Source organism: Acanthaster planci, linkage group LG03, assembly GCF_054643075.1.
Source record: "Acanthaster planci isolate LZ-2023a linkage group LG03, COTS_SCS, whole genome shotgun sequence".
Taxonomy (NCBI): domain Eukaryota; kingdom Metazoa; phylum Echinodermata; class Asteroidea; order Valvatida; family Acanthasteridae; genus Acanthaster; species Acanthaster planci.
In genome coordinates this window covers 5,917,884-5,937,537 of record NC_141779.1, presented here as the reverse complement: position 1 = coordinate 5,937,537, position 19,654 = coordinate 5,917,884, and the positions used below count along the sequence as shown (strand labels likewise).

At 39.5% G+C, this 19,654-nt stretch overlaps 1 protein-coding gene across 2 annotated transcripts in view; it reads left to right on the top strand.

Annotated features, from left to right (window-relative positions):
• LOC110985778 (acyl-CoA 6-desaturase-like) overlaps positions 1 to 19,584 on the top strand; it is a 30,367-nt gene extending 10,783 nt beyond the window's left edge. For both annotated transcript variants that reach the window (XM_022247086.2, XM_022247096.2), the window contains exons 6-13: positions 2,938 to 2,997; positions 3,521 to 3,659; positions 5,818 to 5,894; positions 7,644 to 7,741; positions 8,493 to 8,589; positions 11,408 to 11,487; positions 11,895 to 12,020; positions 13,076 to 19,584. In XM_022247086.2, coding sequence (XP_022102778.2) covers positions 2,938 to 2,997; positions 3,521 to 3,659; positions 5,818 to 5,894; positions 7,644 to 7,741; positions 8,493 to 8,589; positions 11,408 to 11,487; positions 11,895 to 12,020; positions 13,076 to 13,139 — 741 coding nt within the window. In that variant the 3' untranslated portion in view covers positions 13,140 to 19,584. The remainder of the gene's footprint in view (positions 1 to 2,937; positions 2,998 to 3,520; positions 3,660 to 5,817; positions 5,895 to 7,643; positions 7,742 to 8,492; positions 8,590 to 11,407; positions 11,488 to 11,894; positions 12,021 to 13,075) is intronic.
• The last annotated feature ends 70 nt before the right edge of the window (positions 19,585 to 19,654 follow it).

The window sequence follows — 19,654 nt, the reverse complement described above, 5'->3', positions numbered from 1 at the left end:
AATAATCTGTAAGCTTGGTTGCATCAAAAGTATATAATATTAAAATAGAAATGATGAGTACAACATGCTCGTTGTGAGCGTCACATTTGACAGATTTTTGGTGACGTTCAAGACTTTTAATGGAAGATTCATGATGTGCAGCATTACCAAAAAGCTGTCACGTGTATTTCTCAAAAATCCCATACGCAGTTTTCATTTTGCTCTGTTTTGGAGATACCCCTGCTCAGAATTACATGTACATCAAAATTAAATACTTAGAGCTGTGATTTGGAAAGATTTCCTTTCGAGAACCCTCAGTACAAAGCAAAAGTGGAATTGGAAAGTAGTGAGCAGTAAGTCGGTACTTATCTTGTGTGTATATGTAATTTGAACATCTATAACCCTTAGTAGACTAGTCTGTACTTACTTAGGTTATTGATTACCTGGGTGGTTGTTAATACCTAGGTAGACCTAACCCAGAAAATTGGTTTCGCACTACAGAATTCACCCTAAAAATATAAGTAAAAAACTCTTTTTGGTCCAACTTGCCAAGACGATGGGTACAGTTTCCTCATTTTAAGTTCAGTGTGGACATACCAGGAACTTTTCCTCTCAATTACTGTAACTGAGTCATGATGTTATTTACTGGCCAACTTAAGCCCAGGAAAAATTCCCAGGGTTGTCAGCTTTGTCCAGTGTGTTAACCATAAATTCCAAGCAGATGGCAATTTGCAAATGTGGACTTACATTTAGCATGTGCAAAATAAAATTACTGGCTGGGATACACTGGTGTCTTCCATTAAAATTATACATGTTATAAATAAACCTACATGTACTATTATAACAAGACACCAACTGCCGCAGACATCTGCAGCATGTGCAAGGCTGGGATGGCAGCGCTGTTCAAACTTGATAAACAGCTCAGGATTGGAGCATTCACATTACCGAAGGTAACTGGGGGAATTGTCACAGGGCTATGCACAGGTGACCCTGAGATTGGTGGGTTAACCCACCTAGTGGCATTTTAGGTAATTAACATTGAGATATTTCAACCCTGTTAAATTTGGGGGTTAAATTTTTCATGAACCCCTGAGATTACCCGGGTAAGTGCATAGTGCGAAAACTGCTTATTGTCTCGTAAGCGGGGAAGTACATGTCAGTCGTGTCTCACACTGTTCCATTGGTGACAATGGTTATGGACATGGCATTCAAAACAAATTATTGTATAACTGACAGCATGTAATTAATTTCAACTTAAAGCCCATGTGGCCTTAAACTTTTGAACCCACAGGAGTGGCAGTCTAGACAGCTACTTGTAGACCAGAGGTCTAGTCCACAGTTCAATCTGGCTGATGAGTAGAGAAGAATAAACACTAGCGGTACACATGTACATGTATCACTCCAGAAAATGATCCTGTACAATTATCCCCTTGCATCATCCTACAATAACTCCATTCAAAAGGTTTTCTGACAGAGCACTGACAAACTCTTCACCATGAGTAGATGGGTTGATCAGTGTGTCAGTGTTGTGGTGCAGTGCTGCATTCAACAATGATGGACCGCTGTGATGTGAGATATGTAATGTAGTAACACTCAAGGGAGTCATAGCACCTGATGATGCCAATCCAAAGGTGTTATGCATCCCTTATAGTGTTACAACATCATGTCGCACTTCACAGAGTCAGTAATTATTTTGTAAATATCTCTCTCCTGTATTGTTTTAATATTTTCTTCTCCCAAAGGTCTTAAATTTAATCAAAGCAATGAACATCTTTAATTTAATCAAAGCAATGAGTATCGTGGTCCATTGCTGCCTAGAAAGCCGTACAACAGGCACGGACTTGACGTGTCACTGTTTCCATTTGTGTTGGTCACGTATGTCTTCCTCAAAAGCGATGTCTTTGCATTTAAAACCGTTTGTAGGAAAGTCTCTGTGTGGCCTCAAGCTCAACAGACATTATGTTACTATGGAACTTTCATATGAAGAAACAAACGTTTGACGAAAGTTGCAGCACTCCAACAGCTTATCGTATTGTGTGCCAGGTCACTGCTCCTGTAGAGTTAACTAGCATCAACTGTATGGTAAAGGTTGCAGAAGCACCAATGCATTTGATTTGTGATCCCCCAATTTGATATACATGTAGATTGGGAGGAAGGACTAGTGTGTGATATCTTCATGCAATGTTCATTCATGAGGGTATGCTTTTGTCACCTGGTCTTACTACCATTAATTATCGGTACGATTGTGAAGCTTTATCTCTATTCAGATTATCATTTTGAGAGTACTTACAAATTTCCTTGCCTATAAAAAGGGTGTTTGGAACTTGTACTGACAAACCTTGCAAGGTAGAGGCAGTGAATGTACATGTATCAAGAGTCCAAGATAACACTTATTTTTTTATACTGGTATACACGTAGGTTTTCTGTTTCTCAGTTGAACGTGGAAATCGACATCAAATTTGTCATCTTTTACTATAACACTTTTTAAACTTGATGCCCAAAACTGTGAACAGGATTAGCATGGACCAGTACAAATTGTGATGGACCTGCACTGTCAAGCTGTGTCTGCACTGGTCTTTATGATCAGTAACTGATGTTAGACCACAATCTGATCCCCACCCTCAAACCAATATCCACACTGTGACTTGGTTTTGTTAGACCAATCCTCAGAGTACATGTAGAATACTCTTAAATGTAGATCTGTGTGTTTAGTGAGGAAAAGGACCAATTATCAAATAGCAGTACCAGTATTTGGTGTCAAATACACCAGAACCCACCCATCCCTATCACCGCCATTGTCAACAAGATTGCTAAATTCACCCATGGTCAATCAGGAAATGTGTTTTCAACAGCCCCGACCCCCAAGAAAAAGCCTTCAGTACGCCCCTACATGTATGTTCCTCCTGTAACAGCAATTATTCATTTCATTAATGATGTATATATCTTTCTCATTCATAGGGTGCCTCAAAAAACTGGTGGAATCACATGCACTACCAGCACCATGCAAAACCAAATGTGGTGAGTGGCTTGTATATAGGCCTATTAAAGTGACTTGTCAAACAAATCTTTTATCTACTTTTTGCTGCCAACCACTGAAATCCTTTTAACCTCAAAGCCTACCCTTTTCATGTTTCATGCAGATGCCTCCATAGAATATAGTGAGGTTAAATTACATGTACATGTGTAGCCAAGGGTGTAGCCTGCTGAAGCCAGTCCAACAAAATATAAGACCTAAAACAGTTCAAACAAACAAATCTTCTGTTTGTCATCCGCTAAAAATATGGCAGTACTTTGTATTGAATGAATATCATATTTATGTTAAATATGGCAAAAAGATGCCAATGGGAATAGTGAATGTTCAAGAATCTGGGGAGATTTCAGTTTGTCTGCTCAAAATAACCACTTTGTGAGGAATGCACCGGTACTTGTAAATTTCAGTTAATGAGAGAGTCACCTCTTATTGGACTCCACAACCACAAAAAGACAATCGTTTTGTAACCTGCTACCGATCATGTCCTCAACCCGTAATGCCTATCTCCAGATGAATAAGGATCCTGATGTAAGACTGGAAGCCCTCTTTGTGGTTGGTGAAAACATGCCCAAGAAAGTTGCCAAGAAAGATGCTGCAAAGGGAAAGGCTACCATGCCTTACAACCATCAGCATAAGTACTTCTTTATCAGTAAGTCACTCCTGTTACAACCCCTGAAACTTTGTAGTTGTTGCATTTTGTCTGGAATCCATTTGCCGCTGAAATTTCAAGCAGAGGAAATTGTTAATCTGTTTGGCTCACTGTGTTTTCCCTAAACTTGTTATTTTGCTTTTTTAAACTTCCCACAAAATGCCCAGTATTGCTACATGTACGGTACCTGTATGTGTAGAAAAATGTTGGATGAGCCTTGTACAGCTAGGAATTTTCATATTTGTATGCGTATTTATTGTATGCCTTTTTCTTTTTTATGCAAGAGACAATAGGATGAATGCAGTGGATTCCTATTGTAGCACTTTATGGGAGACTGAAATTATTTGAATGTTGTACATCAGGCCTCACCATTAATTTTTGTAACTACTTGTCCATTGGGCAAGTACATGTACATGTAGCATTGCAAATCTTCTTGCCTGAGGTAAGATTTTACTTGCCCAAACCCCGGTTTAGTTGCTCATTGCTTCCTGGGACAGTAAGATCCTTCCTTCAACCAATCACCATGATGAAATTGCTATGCCACAAAATGACAAGAGTATATATTGCCCCAACGTGCGCAGGACTCTGATGCATCATTCATACAAGTTCGGGCAATGGTGATTTCTTAACCACTCAATGATTTTGCCTGGTGTCATATGTGCAATTAGCACACACACAAGTACCCTGTAAAATTCACTCACGTTGAAGTCATGGCCACATGTAAATCAGTCTTCGAGCTTCCGGCTGTCAAAGCTCTGCTGCACCGTGGGTGCGTTAATAACCAGTGGGGTATGGTACCCAGACACGAGGGCATTTTACAGTTTTCCCTTGCTATATGTACAATGTACATGTACTTAATACACGCGAGTTTGTACATGTACGTAACGATGCAAAAACTCATTGTACAACACATAGCTGTTTACTTTTTACTACTTTTTATAAGCTTTTGTGGCCTTACAAGCTTTCTTTTGGCCACGAAAAACAGGCTTTTTTTTTTCAAGAAAAAAGTACCTGTCCATCACGCGATTCGTCCCTCATTTTTACTTGCCCTAAAGAAGAAATTACTTGTCCCGGGCAATCGGACAACCGTTAATGTCGAGGCATGTTGTACATGTACAACATTCTAACCAGTGCCATCACATTATGCATGCTTCACACTGTGCACATGCAACATTCAACATACATTTACATGTAATCTGATGTTTAAAGGCTATACACATTAAGTGATCTACAGAATAACACACAAATATCTCATCTCAAATGGTATGAATTTTTTATTTTACTGTAATTTTTTACATACATGTAAATGATGGTGTGTATGCAGTGTGGTAGAAGTTGAGGTGAGGCAATGCATATGCATAAGGTACCCCCGGTACTGGTTCCTACTGCTAATAAAAGCAATATGGAAGGGCTGGAAGCCAGCCTCCCCCCCCCCGGGCAACAATATATGTGTACATTTCACACTTAAACAGCCCAAACACCATGAACTAATCAAAAATTTAAGAAATATTTCTGTACGTTAGAGTCTTCTTTATGTATACGTATTTTCTGCTTTCTTGTCTACCTTTTGAAGTCTTGATACATGTATTTTTAATGAACAAGTGACATGCAGTTTTCTGTTGGAGTGTCTCATCAAGGCTTTGGTAGCAGTAGCCTGTTCATGAGGGCACTTCATCTATGCTGATTTACCATTGCTCTTTATGCCATATCAAAACTTTGGAGCATTGTTACAGAAGCCATGTCACATGTTTTTATTATATCTGGGACTGAAATTGCATTGTATCCAAAAAGGTCTGTAAAAAACTGGTTACTAAAGTTAAATGTATGCAATAAATGGGAGAAGTGCCCGGGATGGGGACAAAAAGAGCTTTCTATTTAGAAGAGCCTTACAGATATATCAGGGAGCGCTGTCATGGGAATCTATTGTGCTCTCTTGATTACATTTCTTTAATCATTTCCTCCCAATCAGAAAACATCTTAAGCAGAATCCATTGCTCTTGTTACGAGTCCTACATTTAATACAAACTTTCATAAACAGTGCAGTTAAGATCTTATTCTATTAATATATTGCACCGGCTGCACCCTGAGTGAGCGAGGCCTTGCTTAAGAATGTCACAGAGCAGGTACGTGTTCATCTTATAATTTTTCTTTGTTGCAGTTGGCCCACCTCTTCTGTTTCCAGTCTACTTCCAGTTCATGACATTTTACTACTGTTTTACCCGCAAGGAGTGGGTGGTAAGTCTGTGCGGCGTAGCTGATAGACTACTGAAGTTCATGTCCGCGGTGTAACACTGGTTTGTGTGTATTTACATATATTGCAGGAACCTCGTACCTGATTGAAAAACAAATGAATAACTGTGAATCCATTCAGGCAAACCATTATTGAAATCTCAAAATCATGTTTACAGATGGTTTATTAAGTTCTGAATAATGCCACCGCCTACATTGTTAAATCAATACAACAGCAAGATAGAAATAGCGAGTGTGTGGAGTGAGTCTAACATATATGTGACCGTACAGGGTAAATTTTGGCATGTGTCATGAACATAAATCCATTTTGACTTTTCTGTGTTGTCTGGTTTTCATTTTGAAAATTCTCCACAAGTGACCAACACTTTCCTGTTCATCGTCAACTTACAGTGTAAAACGTAAATTTATTTATGGATTCCACTTGATCGGCTCCATAATCTAAATCAGGTTCCTAGCATGATAGTTCAGCTACTCAGTTATGATGCTAGCCTTATGCAACATCATTGCAGTAGCTCCATATCCCAGACTTCCTTATTCCCTCTGTAGACAATGTCACCTCTAATGCAGTACCAAAACAGCCATTGCTGCATTTTCTTTTTCACAATACAGCAAAAGATTTAAGGCACCTTTCCATATGCGCGTCATTACTTTCACCATGAGTTTTATATCCATCAAGATCCCTCCTGGGGTCGATTTTGATGGCTGAATGTTAATGTAGTCAATTTTTGTGTCCGTGAAAGTGGAACGCATGAAGGCATCATGTACACAATGCGCCTGAAAAAGTATGTACGTGCCTTTACAATTCAACGCCATTGTATGATATATCCACATTACAAAATTTGTGTGTGTGGCAAAAGTCTGCGTCAAATGACCACTGCACACAATTCATGGAGCACAGTACACTATGCTCAATACAACACTTCATACCTTACCTAAAGAAATGTCGGTCATCTGATTGGTTGGATGGTAATCATGTGCCATGAATTACATGTATTTGGTGTAATCAGTGAACCAATGGTTACACCAATAATATACTGGTATACAGCTTGCATGCATGGTGAGCACAATTGCGAGTTTTCACACGACTGCACACGGTAGGTGCATTGATGGCTCTTCACACATACACAAAAATTGGGGGCAATACTATTGTATGCAAAACACCTAGCATTTTGTCTTGTCAGATGAGGAAATTTTGGAACCCATAAGTAATGGTTATGGTTCAAGAGTCACAAGAAATGATTAGAGCAGATTGTAAGATTCACAGGATCATCTGTTACAGCGTGAACTAGTGCGGAACGTGTAAACTTTGTGTTGTGTTTTTCATTTGGACAAGATTATATGTACAAGGTTTTCACTTGATTCATTCAGGTGTTGTATAAAACTAATAATGAATATGTATGGAACTGTTCTTACCATTGCAATCAGAAACATTTATCAGTGTGTACTGATCTGGATCACACAAAACTGTTGACATGATGGGATTTAGTCAGGTTTTTTATGAAACAAATACCAAAGACTACACAGTCATGATAAGAGTAATGTCATTTGGTGAAAGATAATCATCTGTTGATATTCCACAGTTTTCTCTGGAATGTGTTACATTTCCAATGTACTCTTAATGTAACTTGTATAAAGCAGTACAGTTTTACAGAAATACATGTAATCAGCATGTCTGAAATTCTGCCATTCCATCCTGGAGCTGAGTGGTTTCTCTGGGGGCTTTTTTTCTTGCAGGATCTATTTCTTATGGTCACGTACTACGTCCGGTTTGCTCTGTTCTATGTGCCCTTGCTTGGTGTCTGGAAGACTCTGCTGCTGTTTGAAACTATGAGGTAATGGGGTGGGGCTTTTGTGGTGTATGGAGGAAGCCAGTCAAAGGAGCATTATAGAGTCGCAATAGCAGCCAGAACCAGCTGTCCGCAAGTGGTTGCTTTGTTTCAAGCTGTCCAACTCTGGAAGTTTTTTAAATGTTTGAAATATCTCAAATCCAATTTAACTGTCACTTCCTCATCATTTTTCCCCTAAGGAGCCTCCTATACTCTCAATGTCACTAGCAATGCATTCACCAAGGTCTTTGTACTAAGACTGTGCATCAAATTCTATGCATGGTCTCCCCCGCTGTTCCTGCTTTAGTTTGTTGATAAAAACCACAGAGTATATTGTGAGGTGTTTCTGTCTGTGTAGGCTGTAAGTTTAAACTTGTTGCTGTGATTTGTCTCTATGTTCAATAGGTTGCTTGCCAACTTGAGAGACCACAGCAATTGACATACATGTAATTGCCACATGGGTTTATTCACTCAGTGTTTGCATGGCGTTTAATATCTTTCCCCTGTCAGACCCATCCTACCATTAAATCAATTGTACCATTAAATTAAATTGTGCTTAACCAATCATCAATTTGTTGCCAAGCACAAATGTTGAGCACTCCAGTCTGGAATAGGTTGAAGTTTTGTTATAAAAGAAAACTGAAATTAAACTTGAGCAGACTGAAAGCAACTTGTGAGTAAAGATCACCTTGGTTTCAATTAATGAAGCACTAACAGATTTGTACCCATCTTGGATTTTTTTTTGCTGTTGTTGCAGAGTGTTGGAGAGCATATGGTTTACCTGGGTAGCCCAATCTAACCACATACCCATGACTATAGAGGAAGATCAGGAGAAGCCATGGCTGGAACTGCAGGTAGGTTCAGTGACGAGCCACTTGTAGGTTGTGTTACTGTGGTGGATAAGGTTGATTTTCATAACAGGGATTTAGTAGCTAACTCTTGATGTACAGCCAAACATGACGGATATTGCCTCAGAGTCATTTGAAGTGTATTTGTGTATTATTTCTCACTACAACCTTCATATTTCGGGGCATAACCACAGGATGATTTTTACTACCACAATAGGCTCTGCACAACATTCAAGTTCAACATGTGGTCTTTGCTTCCACAGCCTCCCTGACTTTTGTGTGTAAAACAACAGGGGGATTAGCATGTATAGCGGTGAAGTAGGATACATATGGCGGTTTAACTTGTCAGGCTCGGCTATGTACAAGATGGCCAGATCTTGTTTACGTGTTTCTAGCATAAAAGTACTTAGAGACCTGTATACATGCAGACAGGCAGTGATGTCTAAGATTCTCCATGAAATCACATTGTTTGCAAGCAGCTTTGTACCTCCTGTGTCTTATTGGCCTTGCTCTTTCAAATGTACATGTGCATACCAGTACATGTACATGTACATGTGGAATTCACAGTGTACAGTGGTGTGTATCAGGATTTGAAATGTGTTCACCCCATCAAAAGGTCATAGGCACAACATGTTGGTTGTCAAACTGGTGGCATTTGAGACACACATTGAGGCCCAGCCTCACCATGTGGGTTCATTAATGCATAGGTTTTGTGTTGGTCACCGGCTTTTGTTCACACCAAGTTTACAGATTTGCATGCTAGTGTTCAAGCATCTCTTCTGCAGTACAAAAATGAGGCACTTACAACATTTGGCAACTTTGAGATGCAAACATTCTCAAAAGTCATTGGTGCATAATGAACTAGAATGAGAAGTGCAACAACACTAGACCGAGGTGGAGCAGGGTTAGAATGAGGAGTGCAGCAACACTAGACCGAAGTGGAGCAGGGTTAGAATGAGGAGTGCAGCAACACTAGACCGAAGTGGAGCAGGGTTGGAATGAGGAGTGCAGCAACACTAGACCGAGGTGGAGCAGGGTTAGAATGAGGAGTGCAACAACACTAGACCGAAGTGGAGCAGGGTTAGAATGAGGAGTGCAGCAACACTAGACCGAGGTGGAGCAGGGTTGGAATGAGGAGTGCAGCAACACTAGACCGAGGTGGAGCAGGGTTAGAATGAGGAGTGCAACAACACTAGACCGAGGTGGAGCAGGGTTGGAATGAGGAGTGCAGCAACACTAGACCGAAGTGGAGCAGGGTTAGAATGAGGAGTGCAGCAACACTAGACCGAGGTGGAGCAGGGTTAGAATGAGGAGTGCAGCAACACTAGACCGAAGTGGAGCAGGGTTGGAATGAGGAGTGCAGCAACACTAGACCGAGGTGGAGCAGGGTTAGAATGAGGAGTGCAGCAACACTAGACCGAGGTGGAGCAGGGTTAGAATGAGGAGTGCAGCAACACTAGACCGAGGTGGAGCAGGGTTAGAATGAGGAGTGCAGCAACACAAGACCGAGGTGGAGCAGGGTTAGAATGAGGAGTGCAGCAACACTAGACCGAGGTGGAGCAGGGTTAGAATGAGGAGTGCAGCAACACTAGACCGAGGTGGAGCAGGGTTAGCATGAGGAGTGCAGCAACACTAGACCGAGGTGGAGCAGGGTTAGAATGAGGAGTGCAGCAACACTAGACCGAGGTGGAGCAGGGTTGGAATGAGGAGTGCAGCAACACTAGACCGAGGTGGAGCAGGGTTAGAATGAGGAGTGCAGCAACACTAGACCGAGGTGGAGCAGGGTTAGAATGAGGAGTGCAGCAACACTAGACCGAGGTGGAGCAGGGTTAGAATGAGGAGTGCAGCAACACTAGACCGAGGTGGAGCAGGGTTAGAATGAGGAGTGCAGCAACACTAGACCGAGGTGGAGCAGGGTTGGAATGAGGAATGCAGCAACACTAGACCGAGGTGGAGCAGGGTTAGAATGAGGAGTGCAGCAACACTAGACCGAGGTGGAGCAGGGTTAGAATGAGGAGTGCAGCAACACTAGACCGAGGTGGAGCAGGGTTAGAATGAGGAGTGCAGCAACACTAGACCGAGGTGGAGCAGGGTTAGAATGAGGAGTGCAGCAACACTAGACCGAGGTGGAGCAGGGTTAGAATGAGGAGTGCAGCAACACTAGACCGAGGTGGAGCAGGGTTAGAATGAGGAGTGCAGCAACACTAGACCGAGGTGGAGCAGGGTTAGAATGAGGAGTGCAGCAACACTAGACCGAGGTGGAGCAGGGTTAGAATGAGGAGTGCAGCAACACTAGACCGAGGTGGAGCAGGGTTAGAATGAGGAGTGCAGCAACACTAGACCGAGGTGGAGCAGGGTTGGAATGAGAAGTGCAACAACACTAGACCGAGGTGGAGCAGGGTTGGAATGAGAAGTGCAACAACACTAGACCGAGGTGGAGCAGGGTTAGAATGAGAAGTGCAGCAACACTAGACCGAGGTGGAGCAGGGTTGGAATGAGGAGTGCAGCAACACTAGACCGAGGTGGAGCAGGGTTGGAATGAGAAGTGCTGCAACGCTAGACCAAGGTGGAGCATGCTTAGGAGGAGTGGAGCAAAAAATGTTCAGTATTCTTCCATGGAATACCAAACGGAGTTATTGTCATTTAAACTCTCAACAGGTTTCCAGATCTTAGGTTGCATGTAGTAAGCAGTGGGAACAGCTGCACAGTAGTACGCTATTGAAATGCTTCAGGTCTGATAACATGGCTATAGGACCAGTCCATGTTGAATGAAGGCATATTTCATTACATTATTGTTTCATATTATCTGTCATTTCTATCACAGCTGGGTGCCACATGTAACATCCACAAGTCCTGGTTCAATGACTGGTTCACGGGACACCTCAATTTCCAGATTGAACACCAGTAAGTACATGACATTAAACACTGGCAGTGGATGATGGTTTTGATCAATTCTGCACAAGTAGTCCAGTGCAAAGTTATTTTCAAAATAACGACAAGAAAATGTGTCATGCTTGGCACAAATGTTAAGTAAATGATATGAAATTAAAAGAACATGGATGAATCAGTGGAATGATGTACATGTTGTCAAGTTTATGAAATAAATTCTATTTTCACGGGAGAAAAGACTAACCCAGTCATGCTCAATTCAGCAAGCCGCATTTTAACAAGATGTTTATAATGTTCATTGCATATCTGTAAACTGTTGGACTAAATAGGTGGCAGCAAATTGACTGTAGATTTGCTGAAAGGCAGCGTATAGTTTTTGTATCTCATCTAATCTTAAAACCTTTGTTTTTGTATTCTACCAGCCTTTTTCCCACCATGCCACGTCACAACCTTCACCGTATCGCTCCACTGGCACAAGCACTCTGTAAGAAACATGGCGTTGATTACAAACTGAAAGGCCTTGGATCAGCCTTTGTAGACATCGTGTCGTAAGTCACAGTTTACATGCATAAATCATGCCTCCCTCTCGGCCCAATTGACAAATCAATCATAAGGATCGATTTTGCCCTCCATTATCAACAGGAAAACACCAGGGATGTGATTTCTTGAAGTTTTTCCAGATTTCTGTTTTTTCTTTTACCGGCAAATTCCAAAGTTTTAGAGTTTGACGTACATGTATTTGCATTTTTCAAGAGTTTTGCATTTGCAATATTCACACTCTCACGAGTTACTTAAAGTCTAAGAAGGTCACAGCATTTTATTGGCATTTAATAATTGCTCAATCACGGGTTTGTCTTGATCACTCATCATTACCTATAGGAAAACAACTCTAATTTGGCACCAGTTAGATTTAAGTCAGGTAACAATAAACAAATGTATAGCTCTCATCACAAAAACCAGCATCCCCCAACCTGCGAGAATTCTTACATGGCAGCCAAGGTTTTCCTTGTGTTTGTTTCTTTTTTTCACTAGTCAGTGATGCTTTGTGTGTTTAACCTTTGTGGGTTGCGATAGCTCTGCATTGTTGAAATATCTGAATGGCATTTGATGTACATGTAGTTTAGATGTATATGTGACCTATGTTCTCAATAATGAATTAGTCTCATGTCATACGGGACACAGTTACAAGAAAATAGTTTCAGCTTGATATCTGGAAAGTTTTCTTTTTGTTAGCAGTGAAAGTTTGGATGCTGTGCCAATTTGTTTGGCACACATTAATCTGTTGTTTATTTTGGCAACCTGTAACATAGGTTGAAAGCTGAAAATGGTTGTTTACCAGAATTGTAAATTCTGAAATATGGAGGCAAATAACTCTTCAAATCGGAAAGTTACGGACCTATAAAATACTCAATTTGTATGCTTTTCAAGTTATTTTTCCAAATTGTTGGGGTCCACAATATTAACAAATATGGTTTTCCCTACATATTTAGGAACTATTCAAAGACGAACATTGAATCTTGATAAGGTCATGCATTTATTTTGAATTCACATGAATAACAAGTAACCTAATTGTGTTGTCTTTCTCATTTCTCCCTTTTTCAAGGTCCCTGGAAAAGTCTGGCAAGATCTGGTTTGATGCCTACTACAGCCTTAGACATGAACTCTGAGTTGAAATGTCATGGCTCCATACATTCAGTAGTAGATGCATGCTACACGCATGTGGAAGAGCATTAGTTCAGTTCAAATGTAGCTGCGATAACCAGTCTGTATATTCAACGTGTAATCGCAAGCTTTTTATTCCAGACCCCCAATTACACATAGCTGTCAAAGATATAACATGATATTAATTTGTGAAAAGTCTGCTGGACAAACAGTAAGACCCAATGTAGCAATGTCTTTCACCATCAGATTTTCGCTTCCTGAAAGCAATGTAAGGTGCATTACTCATAGCAATTAACACTGTTTATGCAGTGGACGTGCTTCAAGGTGAAATCTATACACAGATATATCAGAAAAATATTGTATCGCTGTTTACTGATGCCTATGATGAAAAATAAGATTGAAACCATTTACAGTTTGGATGTAAGGTTACAATACTTAATATGATGGTGTCACATTTTGCTAAAAGGTATGCCAGTATTACAAGAAAATTATGCATTTCAATATGAAACTATCTTGATTCCAAGTAAGTCATGTGACAGTCTATATATCTGAACAAAAACAATTTTTTTTATTAATTTAAAGGTTTAAATTATTTTCAAATCTTAAAATACCTTTCTTGACGGATTTACCCAGTTGTTCATCCCTAGTTAACCACTTGATAAATCTTGTAATTCAAGGTACTCTCGTAGTGGTGTGGATAGATTGTTATATCAGTTAGTTCACTATTTCACAGATTCAATTTAAGAATTGAATTTCCAAATTCTCAAAACGAGGAGGGACCAAAATGTGTGTTCCAAATGATAGAATGTTTTTATGTACAAGGTGCGGTGATCACATGTGTTTCTTCATTTAAGAAGTATCTTTCAGTATATTCATTATATAATAGAAGATATTTAGCTGTCGTTGACCAATTTAACTTACCGGTATTTAGCCAGCTACAAATAGACCGTGCCCTCTCTGATGCATATATGTAAGTAAGCCTGTAAAGGTTATTAAATTCCCATAGAATGTTGAGTAGGTTTGGTGGTCATGTGGATAATGGCACATTTTGAGATCACATGATATGCTTCCAGCTGGATTCAATCCCCAGCAGCTACCCTTTATTTTCATCCTCCAAAATTAAAAATTTTCTCATTACTTTAGTTTTAAATTGACTCCAACATTTAATTACAGAGTATTACATTTTCTTTTTCTGATTTATGGCTTTGGAGGATTTAGTTTAAAGATCAATCACATTGCTTTGACATAAAATGGTTATGTAACAGGTAATTGGTCATTGCTACCCATATCATAACTAGTGTAGAAGATTGTTTTCACATTTGTAAAAAAAAAATGGTCATTTTGGAGGTTCAGTACCACCGCATTCTGCTCAGAGTAAAAAAAATGTGTCAATGAGGGCGGCAAACAAATTTATCAATTTGATGATGTCATAATGCGGCTCTCGTTCCCCAGAGTTTCTTGACATTGTGGCCGTAATGGGGCACAAGAAGAGTGAAAAAACAGGTGAAGTAAGTTAGAGGTCATTCTCGGCAAATGACCACGGCCATCTGCCTAAAATGTATCAGGACGTTACTCCGGTTCAACTTGGGACGATTCAACTTAATCATACAATCCAGTGTTGATCAATATTATCGACGTAAAAGCAATTCCAAGTCACTCTCACTGTCCGACCTCTTTTATCCACATCCTTCCGGGGGCATTTATAAATGTTGATTCTGCTGGGCCGGAGTATTTTTCATTTTTTTCTGTTTTCCAAATTCTTTAAAAATTCACATCTTCATTTACTGGACACTTAGACCCACAAGAAGGACTGTCCGGTTTCTACTCTAATCTGACAGACTACATCTATTGACGCGGGAGTATTTCAGCCAGGCCTGCAGCCTTGTAAAAAGAGCCCAGATTGTGCGGTGTTACGTAATTTTTTTTGTTCCCAAAACTGGTATGGTACGCTGCTGACGTCTTTTCTATAGGGGGCCAGATTAGCGTGCAGCGGTCTGTGTGGCTCATCACTGCAGCGGTGGGGTGCTTTTATCCCGGTGGTAATCCGCTCGCACTGAATGCCACAAACAGTGGTACACTGTTTCAAAAAAATGCTGGCTTGCCTCCGCTATTGACGGTGAAAAAATGTTGGTAATTCCCAGCAGCCTGGTCCTTTGTTACGACTATCGTCTTTTGTTACAAGGCCCAGTTCCCTCTGTCTGATTTCAGACACCCTGGCTGTGCATATAAAGAATACATGCCCCAAACTGGGCTCCCCAGCAGCAAGTGGTTAAATTACAGTTAAGTGCGAGCAAGCGCAGCGCCCATGCATGCGGGCGTGTTCACCCGAAATAATGAAACATTTGTTTTCTGTTTGCCTGATATGGAGGACTTCAACTAGTGCTTTTGACGTCAGTAGCAATCTTTACCTACTAGACTGTTTTAAATACAACTAGATTTCATTAAAATTGAAATTGTGAATTACCATTGTGATTGATCTTTAAGAGGAAAAAGTCTAAAATTGCCAAATGGTCTGATTCCCACCTCATGAGTACAAAGTCACAACGACTGTGTTGGCGATTTGTTTTCCCCACCCTAAAAAAAGTGAGTACACATGTGCCCCTGAAAATATTGTTTAGTGAAATTTGTTGGCAACAGCTAAATATCCACTGCCTTTATTTTTTCATCCTTTATATTAATTTCCAGATTGCCAGTAATTTCTTAATGACTAAGATATGCAATATCACTATTCTAGGTTTATACCAAGTTAGTTACCTAAAGTGGTAACATATCCAGAATATCCAGAATTTCTTTTGAAAAGAAATTTAAAAATCTAAAGTATCAGAGTTTATTTCATTTAGTGTATGCTATGTGTGTGGTGGATTTTGGTTTGGTTTTACATTTTGCAATTATAATTGATAGGAATTAAGAATTTATGGTTGTAGTGAGATTGTATGAGTGAAAAGAACCTGAAAATGCTGTTCTCGGGAGGTAAATTGTTTCTTTTTTTATTATACCAAGGTGGTTGAGGATTTATTACACATCTTGGACTATAATATTGACCATAAGATGTCCATTCATCTGAGAAATGGCGGTGAAAATAACAAATTGGTGGAGCTCATTACTTCAAATATTATCAAATACTTCCTGTGTCAGTTGATAATCTGTAGCATTGAAATATGTCAGTGTGTCCAGTGTTGGTTCTGTTTGGCTTAAAGATGCTGTCTTGGTATTGCCCATCAATTGCCATCCTGGCAAAAATTGTTGGAACATGTGTCTATAGCCATACCCTCCCAAGGTTCTCCACTCCCCTGGTCAATGCTGTGATCGAGAGCTGGAGCCTAGCCTGTGCATATTGAGAGGGGTCCCAATGAGATTTGGCCAGGATTGTAGGTAAAAACTGTCAAAAAGTGTGCTCATCAATTTTTCAGTCGTCTCACAAAGAGTTTAAAAAAGCTGAATTGTTTTTGTTTATAGTTGTGTCACAATCACAGTTCCTTTACTAATAACACCTACACTTGCCAATCTAACTTGATAATGCATCCAGAGACACTGCAGATGCACACAGTCTCGTGCAAGTTACCTGTAACAGATCTGTTCAACAGATGTATAAAGAGGTGTGCTGTACAGACCTTTCAATATTGTCTGATAGTTCTATGATGTATATGAATCAATGGACATTCCTTTTAGCTAGTCGTAGTCAATAGTAGAGTTGAGGAATGTAACATGAAGGTTTGAGAATTAACAGATTATAAATGTACTTTAGTTTGGTGTTCAGTTGGCAAATTAGATTTTGTAAAGTATTGCAGTTTTATCAGTAGTAAATACTGACGCACCAGGAAATTTGTAGTTTCTTGTGTTGAATAATGAAGCCTCAAATGTACTCCATTATTTTATCCCAAGTTCAAAGGTATCCCTACCTTTTTGGCGTACTCTTTTGCATTTACAATCCCTGTGTAAAGACTGAATTTGCTAGTGGAATCAATGACATGAGTCAAAATGACATGAGTCAAATCAAATTAAAGATGAATATAAAAACAAATACATAGATGTGCTATTGTTGAATGTTGTGATACCAGAATAAGGTCACTTGGTTATTGGGTTGATTCTTGTATGCTATATTTTTTTTATAAATTATTATTACCGAAAATGGGTCACATGGAAGACATTCCCATAGGAATGTGCACAAAATTTTTCAAACTTTACCGTCCCATAATTCAATATTCCCTAATCCGATCTTAACCAAACTGTGCATGTTTTCCTTTCAGACCCAATCTATCATCTCTCAAAATGTGGACAGTAAAAATTTTCCTCCTTTTGGTAGTTGGAGCATTTGGGAAACATTGAAATGTCTCCCTAATGACCGATGTCTCCCTAATGTTGAAAAATTTACCACAAAATGTCACAAATGTGGAAATATTGATGTAACCATCTGGTCATTCTGCAGTTCATGCAATTTGTGGTAGCTACTACAGACTCTCAAGAGCCAAGGTTCATTTTCTGAGGAATAGAAAGACGTATAGTGTAGAAGTGTATGGGCAAGTCTATATGAAATGCAAAATACATCATTCACAGGATTATTTGTTTCTTATCATTAAAAAGTCATTTCAAAAATGAAAGTGGAAATGATAGGGAGTATTGATACTTTGTAATTCCACTTTAAAAACTTCTTATTTGCAAAAAAAAAGAGTAATGAGGAATTTCATACTGGAAAGATGAATTTCCATTTATGTAAAGGCTAGTTAGTAACTTGCACATAAAACCTAGTTAAATGAACCCCATATGCATGTGCATGCCAGAGAATCAATAGGATTGTTGCTTTCTAGATTACTTCATTAGTGAGACTTGTTAGCATGATATCACAGTGACAGCCAGGAGGTTGAAGCTTTTGTTAGCATTTCCATGGGCTAGTTTGGTCTTCAGACTCTAAAAAACTTGCTGATGTTGCTATCATAGAGTCTAGATCTAGGAACTTGTTGCGAATGCCTTTTATATACAGCAGAGGGTGGACCAATCAGGCAAGTTTGGGTGACACCCGTAGGTTAACCACTTGTTTCTTTGTAATGTACAAATGTAATACAGTTTCAGTTGAACAATCGTAATTGTTAGAGCATTTTTGTAAAATCTTGTTGTCATTCACATTTTGCCATTGGTTGTACTGATGTTTCTTAGTCTATACCAGCTGGCGTAACATTTTTTATTCGCTTTTTTACCCACAAAGGAGTGTATTGATAACCAATTATGTGATAGTGTACCTAAAGGCCAGATTCCAAATACAGAGATATTCCAACCATCTATCATTCAAGTGACATTGGGCACATATGATCCAAAGGTTGTGATGCAAACTCCAGTTAAGTATGCATAATAGTTAACTGGAGTTTTTGCTTGAAACTGCTTCTCATTAGCCTTTTGGATCGTGTGTATTTGTAAGAATGCCTGAATTAATTGTTTGAAACTGTAAATTAGCTTAGGATTAGTTGAAATTCAGTTTGGTTTGGGTTTTTGGTTAGTTAGGGTGCTGTTGTCATGACATTCTCCAGAGGCTTTTGATGTTTCTTGAAAGGTGTTTTTAGGTTTAGTCTGAACCTCTGTGGTACCACACTTTTCCAGTATAGTATATTAGTGTATACTAATCCATGGATTTCAACGGTAGTTTACACCCTGTGCAGGTGACCCTGAAACCTGAAATTGGAGGCCAACCTGCTAATTATGGATTGTAATTGGAGTGTACTTCAAATGAATTACATGGCTAAGTGAAGTTGGAATGTGTACGTTGCTGTAACAAGTAGGAAACGTACATTAATGAAGACTTTCTTTTTTGCTTTAGTGAGATTTTTTTGGTGGGGGTCTTTGAGTTAGGGGAGGGGTTTAGTCCTGGAATGATTGTAAAAGTGAGTCTTTTGTAGTACTTGAGCTTCAGTATTTTTGAATCAGTGGTAATCATGTGGTTATGCACTGAACTTTATCCTGTAAAGAGATTAGATGTTTACTGATGTTTACTGCCCATGATGGCTGTACAGCTGAAAATGATTTTGAATTGAAGTTGGAATGTGTACATAGCTGTAACAAGGATACGTACACTGATGAAGACTTTCTTTGCTTTGTTTTGGAGTTTTGTCACCCGGGGTCTTTTGAGTTTTATTGGTGGGGTAGTCCTGGAATGAGTAAGTACAAATTTATAGTACTTACTTATTCCAGGACTATTTTGAATAAATAGTACCCTGTAGCTTTACTCTGGAATTTATTGATCTTGGACAGACATTGGATGTTACCAGTTCCTCATGATTCATGTGCAGCTAGAAATGGTAATTTGGTCACTACTCATACAAATTTCTACTCATTTATGTTAAGCGCAAGAATCTAGAAACTGTTTCAAATACGATGTCTGATGTCGAGGGAAAATTCATTGGTGATGCTTTGTGTTGCAGACAGTGGAAACATTAAAGCTGAATGTATCATATGAATTTTAAATTGGCTGATTTAGTTTGTCAATTTTTCGCAAACTACAACTGACCTGTGGATCATGTAGTCTTAATCCTCC